Source organism: Tenrec ecaudatus, chromosome 17 (genome assembly GCF_050624435.1).
Source record: "Tenrec ecaudatus isolate mTenEca1 chromosome 17, mTenEca1.hap1, whole genome shotgun sequence".
Lineage (NCBI taxonomy): Eukaryota > Metazoa > Chordata > Mammalia > Afrosoricida > Tenrecidae > Tenrec > Tenrec ecaudatus.
In genome coordinates, this window is record NC_134546.1 from 64,855,340 (window position 1) to 64,877,483 (window position 22,144).

Below are 22,144 nucleotides of genomic sequence, written 5' to 3' on the forward strand. Positions count from 1 at the left end.
TCACCCTAAGCCACTAGCACTTCACAATGCTTTGTCTCCTCCCAAACCTTGCAGATGAATACCCCTACAAATAAACATGCTGACCTGCGAAGCATCTCTGGCCAGCACACACTGCCCAGGCTTCAGAGCTCTGGTGACTGGTTTACCTGTGTTAAGAGGACTCAGGAAGCAGGTGTGGGGGCACATCAGTGGGTGTAGCGCCTCCTTATCCTAGTGCTCATCCGCATTAGTTACACTCTATAAAATTTACCCCCAGCCCTGGGGGAATCCGAAGGAGCTGCTGTGTCGTGGCTGTCTCTGCCTGTGAGGATGGCCACATGGTCTCAGGCAGCCTGTGTCTTTTCTCTGTGTTTGGCTCTGGGCAGCGTCCCTGCTCATGTTCGAGCAGCATTTGGATGTCCCCCCACTGGAGGGGGAGAGGACGCAGCTCTGAACTTTGGTGGTACTGCGGGTGTTCGCTGGGCTGCTAACCATAAATCCAGCCTCTCTAAACCACCGGCCACTCCCGTGGGAGAAAGATGAGGATTTCTGCTTCCATGAAGAGTGGCCATCTCAGAAACTCATGGGGCCGTTTTGCCTTGTTCTAGAGGGTCCTTGTGAGTCGGCCTTGACTGCAGGCCTTGACTGAGCTTTGGTTTTATCTGAACCTCAATAACTGACTGTGGCCGTGGATAAGCTCTCCCTCCCAGAGTTACAGCCATGTAAGTCACAACTGCCGACGGCAGGACTCGTGGTTTTCAGGACTGTATTACCGAGCTAGGTCAGGTCCCTAAGGCTTCCACCTCATGGTGTTTCTTAGGAGCTTGGTTGAGAGCAACTAAGGTCAGGGCCTTCAAGAAGAGGGGAACTTGCTTCTGGGATGTCAAGACCTGCAGTCTAGTGCGAGAATGGGTGCTCAGAGCCCACTCCGTGGGACCGCAGTGTGAGTAGGACAGGTGACAAGCCACAAGTCAGAACACATCCTGATTCATTACCTGCTAAGTGGGAGGAAAGCAGGGCAAAATACTTGGCATTGGGGCTGCTTTCAAAGCCTGGGTTGCTTGTTGTGAACAATGCTCCCCTCCCTTCCCTGAGTGAAATGGGCAGCACCCCCACCCCCATCCCAGCCAAATCCCACCAAAGACCCTCCAACACTGCCTGGACCACCAAAACTCACTCTCCCACACCCTTCACCAAAGGCTGGGTTGGGGTGGCCTCATGGCTTGCTCTGGTGGGGGGGATTCTCAGAGGCAGGGCTTTACAAGGGTTCACCCTCCTTGGGTTGGGAAAGCCCAGCCCCAGGGCAGCAGAGAGCCCTCACTCCATCTTACAATCCACTGGAATCAAGATCAAGCCTCCAGAGCCAATGCTTCCCCCCTTCTTACAGCCGTCAACAGCTGGATGTGAAACTTTCCCAAGCTGAATACCCCAGCACGACCCACTGCCCCTCCTGGCCTCCCCTTATCCAGGCCCTCATTTATCAGAGGTGGCTGCCTAGAGAGGGGAGAGAGCGGATTTATGGCCGCTGACTTGAAAGACAAAGTTGCCTTTTGTGTTAGCACTGGGGCAGGGGGAGTGGGGAGCTGGTGGAGGGCTGTGATGGGGGCCCAGGCAGCGGTGGGAGTGGAGGGCTTGAGGAGGCTACAGAGGCAGACAAAGGGATCCAGGGACTTCTCAGAGCAGGGTCACCAGGCAGACTTCCATCAGCCAGTGGCCCCCATCGAAGCCTACCAGGGCCTCTGAACCCATCCCACTCTGCTGAGATTGTTTGTGAATTCCAGACACCCAGTGCACCCACATCCCTTCCAGCCCCAAACACACGCGTTCATTCTCACTGATGGGATGTCCTGTATGACCCCTCCCCCACTCTTCAAAACTCTTTGAAGTCAGACCCTTAATTCAACTCTGAAATGTTCCTTCGGGAGCTCTGGGAAGTATGTAAATGCTCCCTCCCCCTGAATGAGGACCACCAATCTATGTTACATTCTTCCCAAATAAGACCCCAGCCAGGGCAAGGTGGAGAGCTGGGCTGTGGAGACTTGAGGACAGTGTTGGGGAAGGTGGACCTGGGTCAGAACCGATACCCTACCAGGACCACTAGCTGCCAGCCCCTCAGGTCTCTGCCACTACCTCCCTCCTTCCCAGAGATTTTGAGATGAACCATTTATAATACTCTTACCTTGTGGAGTTTAAAGCACAGAGGAGGGGGATCTGGCTGACCTCCTCAGCCCTGTGGTACCCCCAGCCCCACAGTGGCTCTGCCTGGATGGCTTGGTGGAGACCAGGGCAGCCTGCCGGGTGCCTGAGTTCGACAGGTGTTTTAACTACACCTCGGAGAGCCACATCCAACCCTCAAATGAGCCTGGCCAATAAAGACATGAGTTTATGGGCTTCGTAAACATTTTACTAGAGAAATCAAGGCCTCAATTACACCGTGTCTCTTCCAACTGACAGCTGTCTATTGGGGCCTCTCTGAAGCCTCCAGACAGAAGTGAGCAGATTGAAGAAGCTGAATTTGTATTTATATACAGCTGCTGCTTCTCCTCCCCAGCCCCCCTTATTCAAGTCTTGCAAACTCTGGCTTTACTCCAGCTCCAGCGGGCTCCAGACTCTGCCTGTGGTTCTGAGCCTCACGCTTGCAAAGAAGACACCAGCTCACCCCCTGCCCCAGCCCTGCGCCTCATTCACTCTCAGCTCCCCTTCAGTTCCATATTCGACTACTTCTCCTTCACCAGGAACACACACCCAGGGACCCCAAAATCAGTCACGATAGCATGGTCCACAAAGACAATGCTCCGCATCTGATGTGACGGGGCTCTTCAAAGCTCCAATGTAGAGGAAAGGCGAGTGATAAACACTGATGCACACACAGAAGCAGTTTGTCCAGTGGACTGCTGGAGCAGCAGAGCTAGTCTCCAAGCCTCTGAGACCAGGAGAACCAGCCAGCAACCACTACCAAACTCTCTGAAAAGGATCACATTAGAAAGGCCCGTTTAGTGTGGGAAAAGATGTGCAACAGAATTGATCATGGCAAAACAGACCAGGCTTACTGGACAGAAAGACACTGGTGGAACCTCCAAGACTGTGACCCTCAGTCACCCTTCAGGTCGGGCGCTGAGCTCATCCATGTTAGACTAAGCGACCCTAAGAGATCAAAGGGGCAGCATTTGCCCCAAGGACCATGTACAGATGGCTAGGAAAGGAGGAGGCGTGAAAACAGGAAACGCAGGGAGCCCGCAGAGTGGCTGGTGGGTTTGAACCACCGACCTTTCAGTTAGCAGCTAAGCACTTAATCCTGCCACCATGGGGCTCCTTTCTGCAACAGCATTAGCTAGTAAGTATTTATTATTTCCCAAGGACTCTGCCCCACATTTTATAACCACAACTCCAGGTTCAGCAGGCCTGAAAACAGAAATGTTTATTGTGGCTGTTTTTTTTTTAATCATTTTATTAGGGGCTCATACAACTCTTATCACAATACATACATCAATTGTGTCAAGCACATCTGTACATTCATTGCCCTCATCATTCTCAAAACATTTGCTCTTCACTTAAGCCCCTGGCATCCGCTCCTCATTTTAACCCTCCCCTCCTCCCCGTCCCCCTCCCTCATGAGCCCTTGATAATTTATAAATTATTATTTTGTCATATCTTGCCCTGTCCGACGTCTCCCTTCACCCACTTTTCTGTTGTACGTCCCCCAGGGAGGAAGTCACATGTAGATCTTTGTAATCGGTTCCCCTGTCCAGCCCCACCCTCCCAGGATCGCTGCTAACACCACTGGTCCTGAAGGGATCATCTGCCCTGGATTCCCTGCGTTTTCAGTTCCTATCTGTCGCAGTGTACATCCTCTGGTCTAGCCGGATTTGTAAGGTAGAATTGGGATCATGATGGTGGGGGAGAGGAAGCATAGGAATGAGAGGAAAGTTGTATGTTTCATTGTTGCTACATTGTACCCTCACTGACTCCTCTCCTCCTCGAGACCCTTCTGTAAGGGGATGTCCAGTGGCCTATAAATGGGCTTTGGGTCTCCACTCCACACTCCCCCCCTCATTCACAATGATATGATTTTTTTGTTCTGATGATGCCTGATACCTGATCCCTTCGACACCTCTTGTTCGCACAGGCTGGTGTGCTTCTTCCATGTGGGCTTTGTTGCTTCTGAGCTAGATGGCCGCTTGTTTATCTTCAAGCCTTTAAGACCCCAGATGCTATATCTTTTGATAGCCGGGCACCATCAGTTTTCTTCGCCACATTTGCTTGTGCACCCATTTGTCCTCAGTGGTTGTATCGGGAAGGTGAGCATCACAGAATGTGTGGCTGTTTTCTTAGTGAGACAGAAGAGGTCCCTGAGAAGTTATGTAACTTGCCCAATGTCTCACAACTGTCATGGTGTTGGTATTTGATTCCAGAGGCTGTACCACTACCTCTTCAATCTGACACTAACTCAAACAAAACAAAGCAATTCTTAGCAAGTACTTCCCCACTGATAGTGGAAGTTTCCTTTTGTGAGGCCTTCCTGCTCTGCTCTGGGATTCGATAAAATGTGGATTTTCCCAGCTGTCTGTGAGACCAAGTGTGAGAGAGGGGAGGGAGGTCAGGCTAGTGATCAAGATGGGGATAAAGATGTGGGGTTGGGGGGCTACTGGAGAGAAGCCTTCTTTAGAGGGGCAACCAGGCTATAAGGTAGATGGCAATAGTGAGCCTGAGGCCTGGCTTTGGGTCTGGGACCCGCCAGTCCAGTAGATTTTTTCCGTGATGGTGGCAGCTCTCTGCCCATACCAGCCACTCGCTTCCTGTGCTGGCTGCCCTGACGATGTGGCTCATGAGTGTGAGGAGCGCATCACTGAGAATGCATACAGCAGAACACACCCCATCCCACCACCTTCGACGCATGTGATGTCATGCGTTGGTCACATGCACAGTTCAAGCTGTGCAGCCATTCTCTTTCTTGCTTTGGACTGTTTAAAATCATGCTCACTTTAGACCAGTGTGGATGGACACGTGTGCCCAGTGGCCACCGCACTGGGCAACACAGGACCGTGTTCGTGCAACTGGTGGCTGAACCTTGCTCTTGTGACACTGGGGCCCATGGGCGCAGGCAGCCACTTCTCAGTTGTAAGGGGGCTCCCTCCCACATGACTGGACTCCAGGCATCTGAAGGTCATTTCACATCACAAGGAGCTGACGGAGGGTCTCCCTTCACCCTGTGTCTCTCAGGGAGACACTCGGCCTCCTTAAGGATCTGAGGGGTTCTTGTGGAAGAACCCACTTGCAGTGACTAGAGCAGCGCTGCCCAGTGAAAGTCGGGGGGGGGGGGGTAAGCATCAGAGGTGGTTTTCCAGCAGTCACATTAAAGAAAGGGAAACAGGTGGAGTTCATTTTCATCATAAAGTCTATCTTAACGACTGTCTTCTAAATAGTATCACTTCAGCCCTTCTAAAGCTGCCATTCCTAGACTATGGCCAGTGGGGAGTCACTGGAGACTTGATCCACATATGGACCCTGCAAATGGATTATGGACTTCCACTGTTATTCCATAACCAGGGGTTTAGAACTTAGGGTCTGGTACTGTTCCCTCCTCTGGACTTGGGTTTGATTATTTACCATCTTTGGATCACACAGGCTGGTGTGTTTCTTCTGGACGGCTGCTTGTTTTGAAACAAACCTTTAAGACAAGACCCCACATGCTATATTTTCTGATAGCTGGATGCCATCTGATTTCTTCCCCACACTTTGCTATAGCACCCATATCTTCAGGGATTGCCGCATGCAGGTGAGACCAGGGTGTGAACTGCCTAAACATCAGACAGTGAACACTGCAAAGTTGTGTTCTCGCAGCTGTAGCCAGGCTGGAATGTAACAGTGTAACATCTTGTCATTAGATCTACCTTTGACCCATTTTGAATTTATTTGTTCATTGTTGTTTTTTTTTTTCACTACTAAAGAGAGATCAACTGTTTCATTAACCAATCATTGATTATTGCCTACAGAGTATATGTGTACTTGCTTGTATATTGAAAAAGTGGCTTATCAGTATTCGTTACATAATCGCTGTATGTGGGAATAATGGTAGCCAATAACAAATTCACCTCTCTTTTCAGACCAACTACCAACCTCTAGATTATAGCACAGGTGGGACATGGCATTCTTGTCTCTAAAGTTGGAGTCAGAAATGTTTATAGAACTAAATATGAGGAATCTGATGAGAAGCTAAAATATGTTACGGTGAATCTCTATGAAACCCTAGTGAAAGGCGCCTTAGTTTCTCACTATCTGTAAACCGCGTCACGAATCATTTGGAAAATCAGCCTAGTGCTCCCCCGCCCACCAGTGGCTTCGGCCAAGCACTCCTGAGAAGGACCAAGCTGTGGAAGATCACACTGAAGCCTGAAGCTTGTACGCAGCCCTGGTTCTGGCTCAGTTTTCTGGCTTGGGACTAGCCAAGGTCTGCTTCCTTCAGAATCTTCACTAGTGAATGTAAGCGAGTGCGTGTCTGCAGAATCTTCTCCTAAGGCACTTCAACCGTTTCTGTGAGGGCACGTTGTGAATATCCATCTCAGGTGCGTTTGCTATGGTTTTTGTTTTTAAGAGATAGCAGCACACCATTTTGTCACTGGAAAGGCAAAAGTCACCTCGCAAGGCAGCAAAACTCACCTGGGTGGAATAGAGAAGGAAGCCAATGGAGCCGCAGAATAAACGGTGGTAAATCCTGAGCCCCGCTTGGCGGTCCACGCGTATTTCGGAGATGAGAAGGCAGGAGAGAGCTATTCTAGATTTCATACTCGTCTCTGCTTTCTTTTCCATGAGGTTTATCTCTATTTTATTTAGTCATTGCTGCTGGGTCATTGTTGGTTTTTGTCTTTGTTTTGTATGTTTTTCTGTATAGCAAATTTAGGATATATGGATCTATAAAGACGACAACTGGATTAATAATTACCTGGGGACATAAAGGGCGTTGAGGGAAAATGGGAAGTCAACAGCAATGGGCACAAGAAGGAAGAAAATGTGATTGAACTATTGAATTGTATGATGCTATATTTTAATAGAGAATATATTATTATTATTAACTGATTAATGAATTCTTTTACCATCTTTTTAAGGGAGAACTAACTCTCTGAAATCTAAAATATTGTTTCAACTTAGAATCAATATTGAAAGATCATTAGCGAATGATGTTCCAGCCGAGTATTTAAGGTTTGGTGCCTATCTCAAATGCTTACGAACTGGCCCGGATAGCCAGCAGTGGGGGAAGATGGGCTTTTCACTCCCACAGGGGCAGTTCTCCTCTGTGCCACAGGGTCTCGAGTCAGAATGAACCGATGGCTCTTGAGAGTTTGCTCAGTTTGCTTCTTACTAGCAGACAGTGTGGCTCTAGAGGGAAAAGCTGGGGCTGGGTGGTAGATTAGAAGCTTATGGAAGAATGTTCTGTTCCAGTAGTCCGACCTGCCCAGGGAGGGGCTGGGGATCCAGGAGGCTGCGTGTGCCTGACCCTTGGCAAGGAGGAGTCAAGGAGGGGTCTGACCTTTGGCACGCAGCGGTCCTGTGGTCCCCCTCTTGAGTGGCTGCTGGAGGAGGCAGGCAGTGGTGCCTCAGACTCCCATGCCACAGGCTTCTCACAAAAGCTGAGTTCAGAACGCTGCATCCAGACATGGCCCGGACCTTTGGCCCCTGCACATGGATGGGAGTCTGATTGTGGTTGAAGGGAGGCGGCCTGGGCTCTGGGAGACTCTGGCCCAGCTCTGCCTCAGCCCTTTGCTGCACCCCTGCGTCCCCCTGGAGCCTGCCTAATCACATCCAGGCCTGACCTTGCAAAGGTCCTGAACCTGGAGGGAAGCCCCCTCCCTTCCTGAGCTGCTCTGGGTCTGGCTCTCAGGAGACCCCTCCCCTCAGGGTGATTTATAGGGGTGTCCAGGAGCCATTTCCTGCCTGCTTCTGCTCCCTTCCTGTCCAGGAATGCTGGGCTTGCTCTCTGCTCCTCTTTCACCACAGAGAGCCCAGGGTGGGGGCAGCAAGACACAGAGAAGTTGCTTTCCAGATTGCATGGGGAAAAAGTACTTCCTTTGTCCTTTCTCCAGAACTGCCCCCTTTGCAGGTCTTTCGCCTTCCTGGCCCTCATACCTGGAGGGCCTCCCAGTCACTCACCCCATCATCCTGCTTTAAGGGCACACCCCACAATTCACCCTCCCCCCCAGGCCAACAGGAACATAATCAGCCACAAGCCACAGCATCACCCTAATATTGTCCACCAGCCACAGTGGCTGCAGCTACAGCAGCCTGGTCAGCATCACATGGCAGCTTCTGGGGTGTGTGGCAGCTCCTCCAGGATGTGGGGGGTACGCCCAGCCCCACCACACTCCTGCTCACCCGGCTATGGCTAGCCTCTCCCCAACAGTGCCGTCTACTAGCATACGTCCAGGACAGAAATGTGAACCAAACATGTCCTACACTGAGAGATTTGGAGGGGCTTATGTGACTCCGATGGAACCCTGGTAGTGTAGTGATTATGAATTCACAAGGTCAGCAGTTCGAAACCATCAGCCTTTCCGAAGCAGAAACATGAGGCACTCTCTACTCCCGTAAAAAGTTAGTCTCAGAAACTCACAGGGGTGGGCAGTTCTACCCTGTCCTGTAGGGTCATTATGAGTCAGAACTGACTCAATGGCAGTGAGTAAATGGACCCCAGACGTCCTGATAGGAAAACACTGTTGCTATGAACGGGGGGGGGGGGGGGGGGGCGGAGGGACCGGGTGGATCCTAAGAGACCCCAGCTAGGTTTAGCCACAGACTGGCTCCAGATCAGGGTCTTTCTAGGCAGGCCTGTGGGTACTCAGAGCTGGAAGGCCCTGGAGAACAGCTAGTTCACCCCTGCATTTTATGGATGAGGAGGAGGCTGCTGAGGCCAGGCCCCACAGGACACCCAAACGGAAGGCCAGCTCAGCACTGGAGGACAGAGCCTGAGTTAGAGGGCCTTGCTCGCCTACTGCACCCACTTCCCCCAGACCACACCTGGCCTCTGAGGGGTGGGCTTGGGGAACCAGAGAGGCTTTCCCTTCCTGGGGCTCAGTATCCCCCTTTGCAACTTACAACTCCACCCCGCTCCCAACCAGTGAAAAGAGGCACCAGTGGGCGCTGGGGTGATTGAAGAGGGCCCGGGACCTGGGACTCCTGATTCAGAGCCCGTAGAGCCACCAGCTGAGCCTAGGCCTGTTTCCCCTTCATAAATCTAACAGGTCAGCTTTAAATTCGGTGTCTTCAAGCACTTAAAAGGCAACGAAAACATCCCTTCAAAATAACTGTTCTGTCGAACTTCGGTGAAGCAGAGCTGATGGAGAGGTACCCAGAGGTGCTGTTCTGATGGGGGTGGAAGGGGTGCACCCCAGGGGCCCAAGGGACCCTTAAGGACACCCCACCATCTCGGCCAGCCTGAGTCCTCACCTACAGTCACTGCCAGCTTGTTCCTCAGTAGCATCATACTCAACCCAGGTTGTTGCCCATTAGTTTGGGGCCTGGAGAAGAGGACTAGGCAGGCTAGGCAGCCTTTCTTGGTCCTCAGCACCCTCACCCTCGGAAGGGCCCTCTCCCTCGCAGCTTTCCTTGGCCAGCTCCCTACTCCAGGCGCCCTCAGGGAGCCTAGTATGGAGCTAGATGCAACAAAAGGATTTGGTTCCTTAATGAGGAGGCATCTGTGGTCCGTAGAGCCATTAGTCCCAGCCCTGGTCCCTGGGGAGCTGGGAGCGCCTCTCCAGCTGGAGTGAGGAGGGGCCGGGCCGCTCCCCAGGTCCCGAATGGGCAGAGCCCCAGGGCACAGCCTGTCTGCCCGCCAAGGATCCTGGTGCCTTCTCCCACCCCCAGACCCTGGTCCTGCCCTGACTTACCCTCCTTGAGGCTGAGGCCAGAAGCTGCAAAGGGCCCCAGCAGTGCCTCAGCCTCCTCCTGGAGTCTTGGCCTGAGACAAGCAGACTGACCTCAAGGGCTCCCAGGAGATACCAAAGTGACCCTGATGGGGGCACCAGCTGGGGCACTGGTCCCCCTCCAGTTCCCAGGGCCCTAAGGCCCAGTTATGAGAGCTGCCCTCCAGGTCCTGCCTCGCCCAGCAGCCCCATCTCCAGCCACCCAGGGCACTCAGACCACATCCACGAAGACCCAGCCCCGACACACTGACAAAGAGGCGTACACACCACTATCTGCATGCCCCCCCCCCCAGGCTCTCCATGAGCCAGTGGAGGGAGCAGAAGCAGGGCAGGGTGGGGTGGGTAGATTTGTATGCGTGTTTATATTTAATGAACCACATGCAAATAAGATGGAGAACATGCCACAAAGGAGTCGGCCCCCAGAGGCTCTAGGTAGGAGGGCACAAAGGTCCCCCCTGGGGGGCCGCCCTGCCTGGAGTCCAGGATGGGCAGGGGGTATGGGGGCCCCCGGGCCTGGGGGCTATGGGTGGGCCACTCACCATGACCAGGGCCAGCTCCAGCAGTCCTGTTGCCGTGGGGGGAGGGGAGCAACTGCCCCAGTTGATGGAGTGCCTGTGAGGAGGGGCTGCTGCCAGGACAGATGGTGAACCGCCTCCCGCACTTGAAGCAGAGTGGATTTTAATGAAATCACAGCCTGGAGCTGAAGCTGGGAACTGGCATGGGAGGGGAGGGTTCTTTTCTCAGGCTACAGGGTGGGGCTTGGGGGCAGACGGGAATAAGGGCACGGAAGGTACCCTGGACCAGCCAAAAGCAGGGGTGGGGGGGCAGGGCAACCACCACAGCCCCTCTGCCCAGGCCTCTCTGGACCAGAGTTCAAGGGTTTAGATGTGATCCCCAAAAGATGGGGAGGGCCTCTGAATATTTATGACACATTGAAATGCAGATTGGTGGCCCTGACAGTCTTCTGAGAGACTTGTCACCTTCTTCGGTGGATGCCCTCCCCACGCAGAATGCACGGGGAGAAACGGCACAAGTGGGAGGTGAGAAAGAAGGACAAAGAAGCCACTGGGCCCGGTCCCCACGGCTGACCAACTACTAGTAGCCCTACACAGTGATATTGGCATAATTGCTTCCCCTTTCTGGGCCTCAGTTTCCAATTTTGTAATATGTGGCGAATAAGACTTAGGTCTTACATAACTTAAAGGGAGTTTATGGGGAAAAAATAATCCAAAACCAGAGGTGAAATGGGGACCAGGCTTCCACTGACTGGATTTCACGGGTCACCTCTGGGGGTGGGGACCAGGGCGTCCCAGCAGAGCCTCTGGCAGTCCAAGATTCTCTTGTGGGAGGTTTACCTTCCAAGAATTGGTCCGGACTTTTCCCAGTGTGCTACAGTCCGCCCTATACCACCTTTCAGGGGGAGATGTGTGGGGGGCTAAGCACTCATGGGCCCCAACTCTGTCACCCCAGCACACGGGGGTGACTCAACCCTGCCTTCCCCTGCGCCCCCTCAGCTCGGTGCCTTTCCAGCAGCCTTCTCTTCTCCCACCAGCCATGTCCGACTTCCACGTGCATCCCCAATCCGCTGTAGGCGAGGAGGGCGGTGTGGCCCGCTTCCAGTGCCAAATCCATGGGCTTCCCAAACCCCTGATCACCTGGGAGAAGAACCATGTCCCCATTGACACAGACAACGAGCGGTGAGTCCCGTGAGACAGGCGGAGGAGGGACTGGCCTCAGCTCTGAGGACCATGCTTCTGGGTCTGCAGCCCGGTATGGCATCCATCCAGGAGGCCGGCCCAGCGCAGGCTCCAGGCCCAAGACACCTCTGTGAGCATGAGCCCAAGCACGGCCGGTCTGGCAGGTGTGTCCCTGCTGCCAGGCTGGGGCTAAGATGCTTACAGTCCCCCGCACCAGGCTGTGCTGGCAACTGACTGTGCCCCTCCCCCGACAGGTACACGCTGCTGCCCAAGGGGGTCCTGCAGATCACAGGGCTGCGGGCTGAGGACAGCGGGGTCTTCCACTGTGTGGCCTCCAACATCGCCAGTGTACGAGTCAGCCACGGCGCCAGGCTCACCGTGTCAGGTGAGTGTCTTCTGTTCCGTCCAGTGCCACCTTCAGCCTCCAATCTGGTCCCTGGTAACTTGTCATCTGAGTGCAGTAAGCAGGAGGCTCTGCGAAACTCCAGTGAGGGTCCGAGGCCCCGTTCCTGGCTCAGCTCTCCCCAGGGAAGCCTTCCGCCCAGGCGCCCCCCCTTGCTGTGGTGGCTTCTGACTCCTCATGTACAAGAGAATGAAATAGTGCCGGGTCCCTGTTCCCAGATGCCTGAATAAAGGAGGCCTGGTAGCACAATGGTTAGGTTCAGAGCCACCCAGCAGCTCCTCTGGGGAAAGGGCGAACTTTCTGCCAACAGCATAAGCCCCAAAGGGCCGAGGGCTGAGGTGGGTGCACCGGGGGCCACCTCCACTCTGCTCTGGGGTCTGGTGTCTGGGCTGGCCCTGCTTCCTGTCCCCCCCTTCCGTTCCCCTCTGTGCCCTGGCTGGCAGCGGTGGGGAGGCACCCACTGAAGTGAGGCCCTCCCTCCAGGCTCGGGCTCCGGGACCTATAAGGAGCCGGCCATCCTTGTGGGGCCTGAGAACCTCACCCTGACCGTGCACCAGACAGCTGTGCTGGAGTGTGTCGCCACGGGCAACCCGCGCCCCATTGTGTCCTGGAGCCGCCTGGGTAAGCCCCCTCCCACCCCCACCCCCACCTCACCCCTGGGCCCTGGCTCCTCACCCAGCCCACTTAGGGAGACTTTGCATTTTGTTTGTTCTCCGTGGGAGTCTGCTCTCTGGGGCCTCTGGAGGGGCGGGTGTGTTTCTCACTCCTCTGCAGGACCAGGGGGGCAGCTTGCCCATGGGATTCTCCTGCCCCTGTAGGGATGGCTTAGCTCCCTGGGTTACCAGCTCTAATCACCCCCACCATCACAAGCCCCCCTCCCCACCAGGCTCCCCATAACCTCTCAGTCCCCCTCCCCACCCTGTCACCCTGCCCTCTATACCTGTCTATACTCCCTACCTTAGCCTCTCAGCATCTCTGTCTCCAATGTCTCCCTCTGTGTCCCCAGTCTGTCCCGGGGGGCCCTAGATCCCCAGCCTACATCCTGGGCAGCTGAAGGCGAGGTGTGAGAGGGTGCAGATGGGCCCACATTGTCTGTGTGGAAAGGTCACCCCGGGGAGGAACCTCCGGAGGGCAGGCTGGCGGATCGGCATTCACCAGCGACTGTGCCACACTGTAGCAGCTGAGTCAGTGGGGAAGGGGGGCAGCCTTCGGGATAATGGAGTAGATTTCACCACTTCAGGCCTTGAATGGAGAGCTGTCTTCTTGTATTCGGACTGTGCTAATCGGATGCTGGGGTGGAAGGGTCTGTGAGAGGATGGGAAGGGTAGCCGCTAGGCCCTGCAATGCCATCTGGCTCAACATTTATTTCCCCAAGTGAGGTCCGTCAGGACCGAAAGAACAGCTTGGGGGGGCTATCAAGTCTGGGCCCACCAGAAAGGGACCTCGCAGTGTCTTTGCATCTATGGGCCCCGTGACCACCCAGGATCGGGATGGACGAATGGTGGACTTGAACTTTGTTGAAGAACAACAAACCCAGTGAAGCAAAGCTGACCTGACGCAACATGATGTCAGAACAGGGGGCCTGGGAGGCCTGAGGGTCCCAGAGCAGGCAGGTCCCCCGCTGGATTAGGACTCGGGCCTCTGGCTGCACCCTGCCACCCCTCAGGGCTGGGGTGCTGGGAGCGGGGACACAGACAGAGGCTGTGAGTCAGAATGTTTTCCGGCTCTGCCTGCCCTCTGCTCACTTGCTCAGATGGCCGCCCCATCGGCGTGGAGGGCATCCAGGTGCTGGGCACAGGCAACCTCATCATCTCGGACGTGACGGTCCAGCACTCGGGGGTGTATGTCTGTGCAGCCAACAGACCTGGGACCCGGGTGAGGAGGACCGCACAGGGCCGCCTCGTGGTACAAGGTATGCATGCCCTGCCACCCAGCGGAGGGAGGGAAGGCAGGCGCTGCCAGCTCCCGGTCTCATCAATATTCCCAGCCAGCCCAGGACTACGTTTCCCACACTCACCCCAATTAGGCCCCTCGTCCCCTGTCCCAATCCCACCCCCACCCCCAACGTGCCCACGGAGCACCATTCCCACTTAATCCCCACTGGCCGTGTCACTCACACGTGCCCCTCCCACCAGCGCCGTTTCCCTTCCACACTCACACCTGTCTGGTTGCCATTTTCACACGTGCACACCCTGGCGCCCCGCCTCCCAGGGTGGCTGCCGAGGGGAAGGTGAGGAGTTTAAATGCTGTTCTTTAGCATTCCATGTGCTGTTAATCTGTCCACATGAAAGTGACGGAGCATCTCATTTCTCGGGGATTAATGGAGGCTGGAGGCCCGCGATTGGAGGAGAGAAGAATTGAATGTGAGGGCTAGGGGTGCCCGGCTTGAAGGGCCATCCATCTTCCCATCATCGCAGCCTCCTCGAGGTGCAGCAAAACCTATTAGCACATTTATTTATTTAACAATTTCCTGAACAGGGAGCTCAGCTTGATTGCTTGTGGATACAAATGTCAGTCTTTTAAGTAGTCATTAAAATGGAATCCTTTCTGGGGTCTGCCTGGGGGGAAGGGCAGTGAGTCCTGTGGACGGTGGAGGGGGCCACTTGGAGGGTTCTCTGGGGGTGTACATGTGCCCCCAGCCCACCTCACCCTCTGCAGACACCCACTCCCTGGCCCTTTTATTCATCCTTTGACTCACAGCTATCCCCCCCATCCCTAGCCCCTGCAGAATTCATCCAGCACCCCCAATCCATCTCAAGGCCCGTGGGGACCACAGCCATATTCACCTGCCAGGCTCAGGGTGAGCCACCCCCTCATGTCACATGGTTGAAGAATGGGCAGGTGCTGGGGCCAGGAGGCCATGTCAGACTCAAGAATAACAACAGGTGTGTTGGGGGCGGTGGGGGGGGAGGGCAAGGGAGGGTAGGGACGGGGGCGGGCAGGACCCCGAAGGCTGCCCCACCTCCCTCCAAGAAGAGCTTCAGCGAGAGCTTCGACACGTGTTGGAACCCCCAGTCTGCCCTTAACTTGCCGGAGCCCTTGACCAGTCCTCCGCCTCTGGGGCGGGGCGGGCACCTGAGGCGCCCCCTTCTTCCGTAGCACACTGACCATTTCTGGGATCGGCCCTGAGGATGAGGCCATCTACCAGTGCGTGGCTGAGAACAGCGCCGGCTCCTCCCAGGCCAGCGCCAGGCTGACCGTGCTGTGGGCCGAGGGGCTGCCCGGGCCCCCCCGCAATGTGCAGGCAGTCTCCGTGTCTTCCACGGAGGTCCGTGTGTCCTGGAGTGAGCCCCTGGTCAACACCAAGGAGATCATCGGCTACGTGCTGCACATCAGGAAGGCTGGCGGTGTGTGGGCCCCGGGCACGACTAGCTGGGCAGCCCCTCCCCCACTGGATTCCTCCTCCTTTCCCATCCCACTTGTTCCACCCTCCCGTACTTGCCCAGTGTCTGCCAAATGCCTTCGTGCCTCTTAAACCCCTTGCCCCATCGTCACCTCCCCAGACCCCCCGGAGCTGGAGTACCAGGAAGCAGTCAGCAAGAGCACCTTCCAGCACCTGGTGAGCGACCTGGAGCCCTGCACAGCCTACAGCTTCTACATCAAGGCCTACACGCCCAGGGGGGCCAGCTCGGCCTCCATCCCCACCCTGGCCAGCACCCCGGGCGAAGGTGAGGCCTGCGGGTGGAGCGAGCCACCAGGACACTTGTCCAGGCTTTCGCACTGAGCAGTGGGCAAGAGGTGCTGGGTCTGCCTGGGGAGAGGCCGGTCTCGGCAAGTGGAGGCCCTGGGCCAGAGCAGAGCCCTGCCCAGCTCCTGGGAGGTGACCACAGAGAAAGGTAGGGGCTCTGGTTGAGCTTCTGCCCCTTGCCCTCCTTCTCTGCCCACAGCCCCTGCCCCACCACCGCTGTCAGTGAGGGTCCTGGGCAGCTCCGCCCTACAGTTGCTCTGGGAGCCCTGGCCCCGCCTGGCCCAGTATGAAGGCGGCTTCAAGCTGTTTTACCGCCCAGTGAGCAAGGCCACCTTCACAGGCCCCATCCTGCTGCCTGGGACGGTCTCCTCCTACAACCTCAGCCAGCTCGGTGAGGCTGCCCAGGTCCCGGGCATGGGGGTGGCGGTGGGGTGGGGGTGGGGGCGCTGTGCATGGGGTCACCGCCAGCAGGGGCCAGTGGCTGCCACTTAGGGGCCCTTCTTGCCCCCAGACCCCACTGTGGTGTATGAGGTCAAGCTGCTCGCCTACAACCAGCATGGGGATGGCAATGCCACCGTTCGGTTCGTGTCTTTGAGGGGAGCGTCGGAGAGGACAGGTGAGGGATGGGAACCGTGAAGGGGGCCTACAGAACAGGACCCGAGTGCAAAGCTGGCCGGGCAGTGTTCTCACAGCCCTGTGGCTGTGGAAGAATTACTTAGAAAAGCCCTGGCTGTCTGCTCTCTGAAACGGGGTCTTAGTCTCCTCTTCATCCCGGCTCGAGGGGAGCGATAGTGCTGAGAGTAAATGGGGGTGCTGTCCGGGGGCACAGTGGTGCACCGCAAAGAGTAATGAGAACGCACGGGACCGGGCTGGGCTCTCCAGAGCAGTGACGGGCTGCGGACCTCCCTCGGGGCGGAAGCAGCGGAGGGAGAGGGCGCTGGACATGTGGGGGCCCTTTACGGCCAGGAAAGCAGCAGGTGCCAACCCATCCCTGCCCATCCCCAGCCCTGAACCCACCCTGTGACTGCCGGAAGGAGGAGACTGCCAACCAGACCTCCACTGTGGGCATCATCGTCGGCGTCCACGCCGGGGTCGCCTGCATTGTCTTCTGTGTCCTGTTCCTCCTTCTCGGCCAAAGGGGCAGGTGGGCGTGCCCAGGGGGTGAGGGTGGGCGTGCCCAGAGGTGAGGGTGGGTGTGTCCAGGGGTGAGGGTGGGCGTGCCCGGGGGTGAGGGTGGGCGTGTCCAGGGGGTGAGGATGGGTGTGCCCAGGGGGTGAGGATGGGTGTGCCCAGGGGGTGAGGGTGTGCGTGGCCCAGGGTTGGGGATGGGCAAAAGTGGGTGCTGGGCAGGGTATTGGGCAGAGGTGAGATGGGCAGGGGAGGAGGCTGGCGGGTGGGGTGGGGTGGGAGTAAGGAAGAGAGGGTCTTGTTTGCTTTCTCTCCCTCTCCCTCCCTCTCTCCCACTAACTCATGCCTCACTCCTCAGGGTCCTCTTGTGTAAGGATGTAGAGAACCAGCTCTCCCCTCCGCAGGCCCCCCGAAGCCAGAGGGACCCTGGTGTCCTGGCCCTGCACGGGGCAGGCCAGGGTGAGCGGGGCCAGCTGGGCCGAGGCGAGAAACCCGTGGACATGAAGGAGCTGGAGCGACTGTTCCCCGCAGCTGGGGCGGCAGGAAAGCCAGACCCCAGGCCCACAGTGAGTCCTAGGCCTCAGTCCATGTCTTTTCCAGGCACCACACCTGTGGTGGGTGGTTAACTATGCATGTCTGCCGAGTCAGGCCTCAGAGACCCTATGCCCCAGGTGGGCTTGGTATCTGGAGCGGCCTCTCGGGTGGGGAACCTTTGGGCCCCTGGGTCTACTGGAGTCTCTATACCAGCCTTTTTCCAGCAGGATCCCGCAGGCCCCGCCCTACATGTCGAGACCCAGCTCTCCAAGCTGCCCCCGCAAGGCCTCAGCCTTCTGGAGGAGACAGCGCTGGAGGCCGAGGGCCCCCGAGAAGGTCCTGGGTCTGCCCCGCCAACCCAGGATGCAGACAGAGGGCTTCTCAGTGAAGGATAGGTCACCAGGCCTCCCGTGGCCCCAGCCGGCTCGCAACAGTAGCCCGCGTCTGGCCAGCCTGTAGGGGAGGCTGCTCCGTTCTCAGGTCATGGGCATGACTTCCCCTGTTGTGGGGCTTTGGGTGGCCCTGGAGGACTCCCAGCTGTTTTTCCTGACTCTCAGGATGTCCACTCCTAAGGCAGCCTCATCAAGGACCCCCAGGAAGCTGTAGGGGGTTCTGGCAGAAGCCCCTCCCCTGCCTGGTGCCCACATGACTTAGAACTGATGTTTTTTTTTTTGTAAAAAACAACTTTAAAATTAAGAGAGAGAGAGAGAAAGAGAGAGGAAGGTGTATTAGACTCCCAAAATGTGCCCTGCTGTGACCGGGCCCTGATGCTGGCAGCCTCCACCGACCTTGTTTTCTCAGGATGGTGTTTGCTCTTTTTGCTCTCCACACCTACCTCAGCCGGAATGAATGTCCTTGGGGGGAGGGGCTGCAGCCTCAGCCTCCCCCCTGTCCCACAGAGCCCCAAATGCACTCCTACCTCAAGCCCCCTTATGGGCATCCTTCCCTCCCTCCCCACATTGTTGTCCAGAAGTTGAATGAAAAAAAAAAAAAAAAGACAAAAAAAACTCTTCCCGAATCCAGGTGTGAAAGCAAGACTTCTACCTCAAGGCTCACTGCTCAGTGGACCTGTGTTGAGTCACTGGACCCTTTGTACCGCCTGCTGGCCCCTCTCCCTGCGGGCAGCCCCTCCCGCCTCCCTGAGGACAAGCAGGGATATGCCACCAAGAGTGGGCCTCGCAGGCCCTACAGGAATACGGTGGAATTGGTAAAAGAGAAAATGTGAGCGAGAGAAAAAGCCAAAAACCATAGTGGACACCCTTGTCCCGATCCAGCCACTTCCTCACACGCTGCCCCCACGCTGTCTGCTCGCTCCTTTTGGACCCTGTCCCCTCCCCCCTCAGCAGACAACCCCTTCCCCACCTGGGCCTGGGGAAGTTGGAAGGTGGCCCCTCCCCAGTCTGCTCCTCCCCTGCCCAGACACGGGGTCCCTGGGCAGCGGGCAGCCTGGCCCCTGGAATGTATTGCTTGTGTGATGGGTGCGTGTGGCTGGCGGTCAGGCAGTGTCCCTGGAGAAGGCCTCCCAGGCCATTGGTTCCGTGGGCACCGCCCGCGGGGCCCACCCTCTGGGTAGTGAAGCCAGCGCTGCCTGCAGTCATGGCTGGAAGCTATTTTTATACGCCGTGTGTCTAAGGGTTCGGTTCCGGGGAAGCTGTTTCTCATTTCTGTTGTGTTGTCCTTTTAAATACTTAGTGAAAGAAAAGAAAAGCCAAGGAAGCAAATACTGATTTTTGGTTACACTCAGAAACATTTTTTTAAGCAGCAGAAAGGGGAAAAAACAAAAAAAGAAGTTTGTTTTTAAGAAGAAAACAGATAAGGGATTCCTCACGTATGAGATTAGTTGATAAAGTCCCTGAACCCCACTTTAATTCACTAGCTGAAGAAGGTAGAAATTGTGATGTTTTCCTAGAGACAGAAGTGGTGTCTGTGTGACCTCCTGGGGGAGGGTAGCCCCGCCCTTCTCTGAAATGCTGAGGGCAGGACCCCTCTTTGGCTGCTCTCTGTAACACCCCTTGCCTGGAGCCCTCTCCCTAGGGAAGGCTGGGGCTTGGGGATGCAAGGGTCAGCCGAGCCACCTGACCTGAGGTGGCTTGGGTTCATCACATTCTGCTCATTTTGACTGAATAAAAGTCCGTTGCCAAAGTGAACCTGATTCTGTGGTGACTGTGATCGGGACCCTGGGGGTGGGGGCTGTGGCGAGCGGGTCTCTGGGCCCTAACAGACATACAGTGAGAACTGGTCAACAAGAGATGTGTGTGTCTCTGTGTATATGCTATTGCCCCACCCAGCCAACTCCAGCGACCTCCTGGTCCTGACAGCCCCACTGTGAGCCTGTCACTCAGGAAGGAGCCCTGGGGCTGTGGGCGACTCTTGGCTGCGACCTGCAAGGTCTGCAGGAGAAAGGTGAGGCTTTCTACTTCTGTAACAAGCTAAGGTCTTGGAAGTTCACAGGGGAAGTATTACTGTGTTCTGTAGGGTTGCAATGAGTCTGAATCCACTCGATGGCAGTAAGTTTGTGTGTTTGTTTTTTTGTGTCTGAGTTAAACCCATCCTCCCTCCAGACTCCAGTCAGACTCCAACAACCCTCCCCTGGGGCAGGGGGACAATAAGACCCCCTGGTGGATGTCTTCCTATAAGATCATCACCCCCATCCTCAGGTTATAAAGCTCAGCAAAGAACAAGAGGATGGAGCAAACGTCCAAAGCCGCCTCCAGCTCCGCTGGAGTGGCAGAACCAGGGCTTGAACTGGCGCTGCCAGGGCTGGAGCGCCCTTGCAGGACAGTGTGAGAAAACCCATCCAGTCACCTGGGTTGTGCTCCCAGGCCCTCTCCAGGGACAGGGGGTGCTGTGGGCTCCTCAGGCAGGCTGATGCCCACCAGGAGGTCCCTGCAAAGCGGTGATCTTCCCCAGGAAGCATGTCTTTCTCCCATCCAGTGCCTTGTGGGTTTCCAACCACGGACCTGTCTGTTAACAGCCAATCATTGCACCAAGAGCAATGGCGCCCCACCCCCACCCCAGCCTCCTTATTCCTTAGGAGGAAGAACTGTTGTACTCATTGTGTTTGTTTATGTTTAATTGCAATCGCTTGATTGACATAGAATTCATAGACCATACAAGTCTATGGCTTCAACATGAACAAGGTATGCAATCATCACACAATTTTATTTTTTTATTATGTTTTTAAAGATCATTTATTGGGGAGAGGAAAAAAAGATCATTTTATTGGTGACTCTTACAGTTCTTATAATAATCCATACATCCACCCGATCTGACTCCACCACACCGAGGCAAAACATAAGGGCGTGCAACAGAACAGCAAGGGGAACAGAGCAATGTAGTCCAAAAATAGACTTTGGGGCCAGGGCGTGGCACTCCATCAGACTCCACCCGGAAAACACTCCTAAAGGCTGACAAACAGTCCTTGAACTATTGACAGACTTTTTTTTGGTCACTGGTTTTTGTTGTTCTTTTGTTTTGTTGTTTTTTTTCCTGTCTTGTTTTTGTGCATGTTATTATCTCTGTAGGCCTATCTACATAAGATAGGTGAGATTAAACAATCTGGAGGAGAAACAACAACAACAACAATGGGACCATGGTTCTGGGGGGACATGGAAGAGGTGGGGGAAAGGAAGTGGTGTTAGCAAACCCAGGGACGAGGGAACAAGTGATCCAAAATCAGTGGCGAAAGGAGGGTGTAAGAGTCCTGATGGGCCTTGATCAAGGGCAATGTAACCAAGAGGAATTACTGAAACCCAAATGAAGGCTGAGCAAAATAGTGGGACAAGAGGTAAGTAAAAGGAAATAGATGAAAGAACTAGGAGGCAAAGGGCATTTATAGAGGTCTAAATGAAGGAATATACATATGTTAATTTATATATGATGATGGAGAAATAGATCTATGTGCATATATTTATAGGTTTAGTGTTAAGGTCGCAGATGGACATTGGGCCTCCACTCAAAGTACTTCCTCAATGCAAGAGCACTTTGTTCTATTAAACTGGTATTCCATGATGCTCACCTTCCTGACATGATTGCTGAAGATAAAGCGGATGCATAAGCAAATGTGGTGAAAAAGCTGATGGTGCCGGCTATCAAAAGGTATAGCGTCTGGGGTCTTAAAGGCTTGAAGGTAAACAAGCCGCCATCTAGCTCAGAAGCAACAAAGTCCACATGGAAGAACACCCCAGCCTGTGTGATTACGTGGTTCCGAAGGGATCAGTTATCAGGCATCAAAGAACAAAAAAATCATATCATTGGGTGCACACCTCCATGATACGATCACTGAAGACAAATGGGTGCATAACCAAATGTGGTGAATAAGGCTGATGGTGCCCTGCTATCAAAAGAGATAGCATCTGAGGTCTTAAAGGCTTGAAGGTAAACAAGCGGCCATCTAGTTCAGAAGCAACAAAGCCCACATGGAAGAAGCACACCAACCTGTGCAATCGTGAGGTGTCGAAGGGATCAGGTATAAGGAATCATCAGGAAAAAAAAATCTTATCATAGTGAATGTAGGGGGGAATGTGGAGTGGAGACCCAAAGCCCATTTGTTGGCCACTGGAGATCCCCTTGCAGAGGGGTCTAGGGGAGATGAGTCAGTCGGTGTGATGTAGCACCAATGAAGAATACAGCTTTCCTCAAGTTCCTAAATGCTTCTCTCCCCCCGCCCCCAACTATCATCCGAATTCTATCTTGCAAGTCTGGATAGAGCAGAGGCTGTACACTGGTGCATATGGGAGCTGGAGGCACAGGGAATCCAGGGTGGAAGATACTTTCAGAACCAGGGGTGTGAGGGGCGATG

The 22,144-nt window shown here is 55.1% G+C and overlaps 1 protein-coding gene across 1 annotated transcript in view; it reads left to right on the forward strand.

Moving 5' to 3' along the window:
* The window catches only part of IGDCC3 (immunoglobulin superfamily DCC subclass member 3), a 44,428-nt gene extending 26,690 nt beyond the window's left edge, over positions 1-17,738 (forward strand). Inside the window, exons 3-14 of the mRNA XM_075535567.1 lie at positions 11,446-11,590; positions 11,845-11,975; positions 12,477-12,614; positions 13,747-13,905; positions 14,713-14,878; positions 15,093-15,340; positions 15,497-15,661; positions 15,881-16,072; positions 16,193-16,297; positions 16,687-16,825; positions 17,168-17,375; positions 17,568-17,738. Of these exons, the coding sequence (XP_075391682.1) occupies positions 11,446-11,590; positions 11,845-11,975; positions 12,477-12,614; positions 13,747-13,905; positions 14,713-14,878; positions 15,093-15,340; positions 15,497-15,661; positions 15,881-16,072; positions 16,193-16,297; positions 16,687-16,825; positions 17,168-17,375; positions 17,568-17,738 (1,967 nt within the window). The remainder of the gene's footprint in view (positions 1-11,445; positions 11,591-11,844; positions 11,976-12,476; positions 12,615-13,746; positions 13,906-14,712; positions 14,879-15,092; positions 15,341-15,496; positions 15,662-15,880; positions 16,073-16,192; positions 16,298-16,686; positions 16,826-17,167; positions 17,376-17,567) is intronic.
* The last annotated feature ends 4,406 nt before the right edge of the window (positions 17,739-22,144 follow it).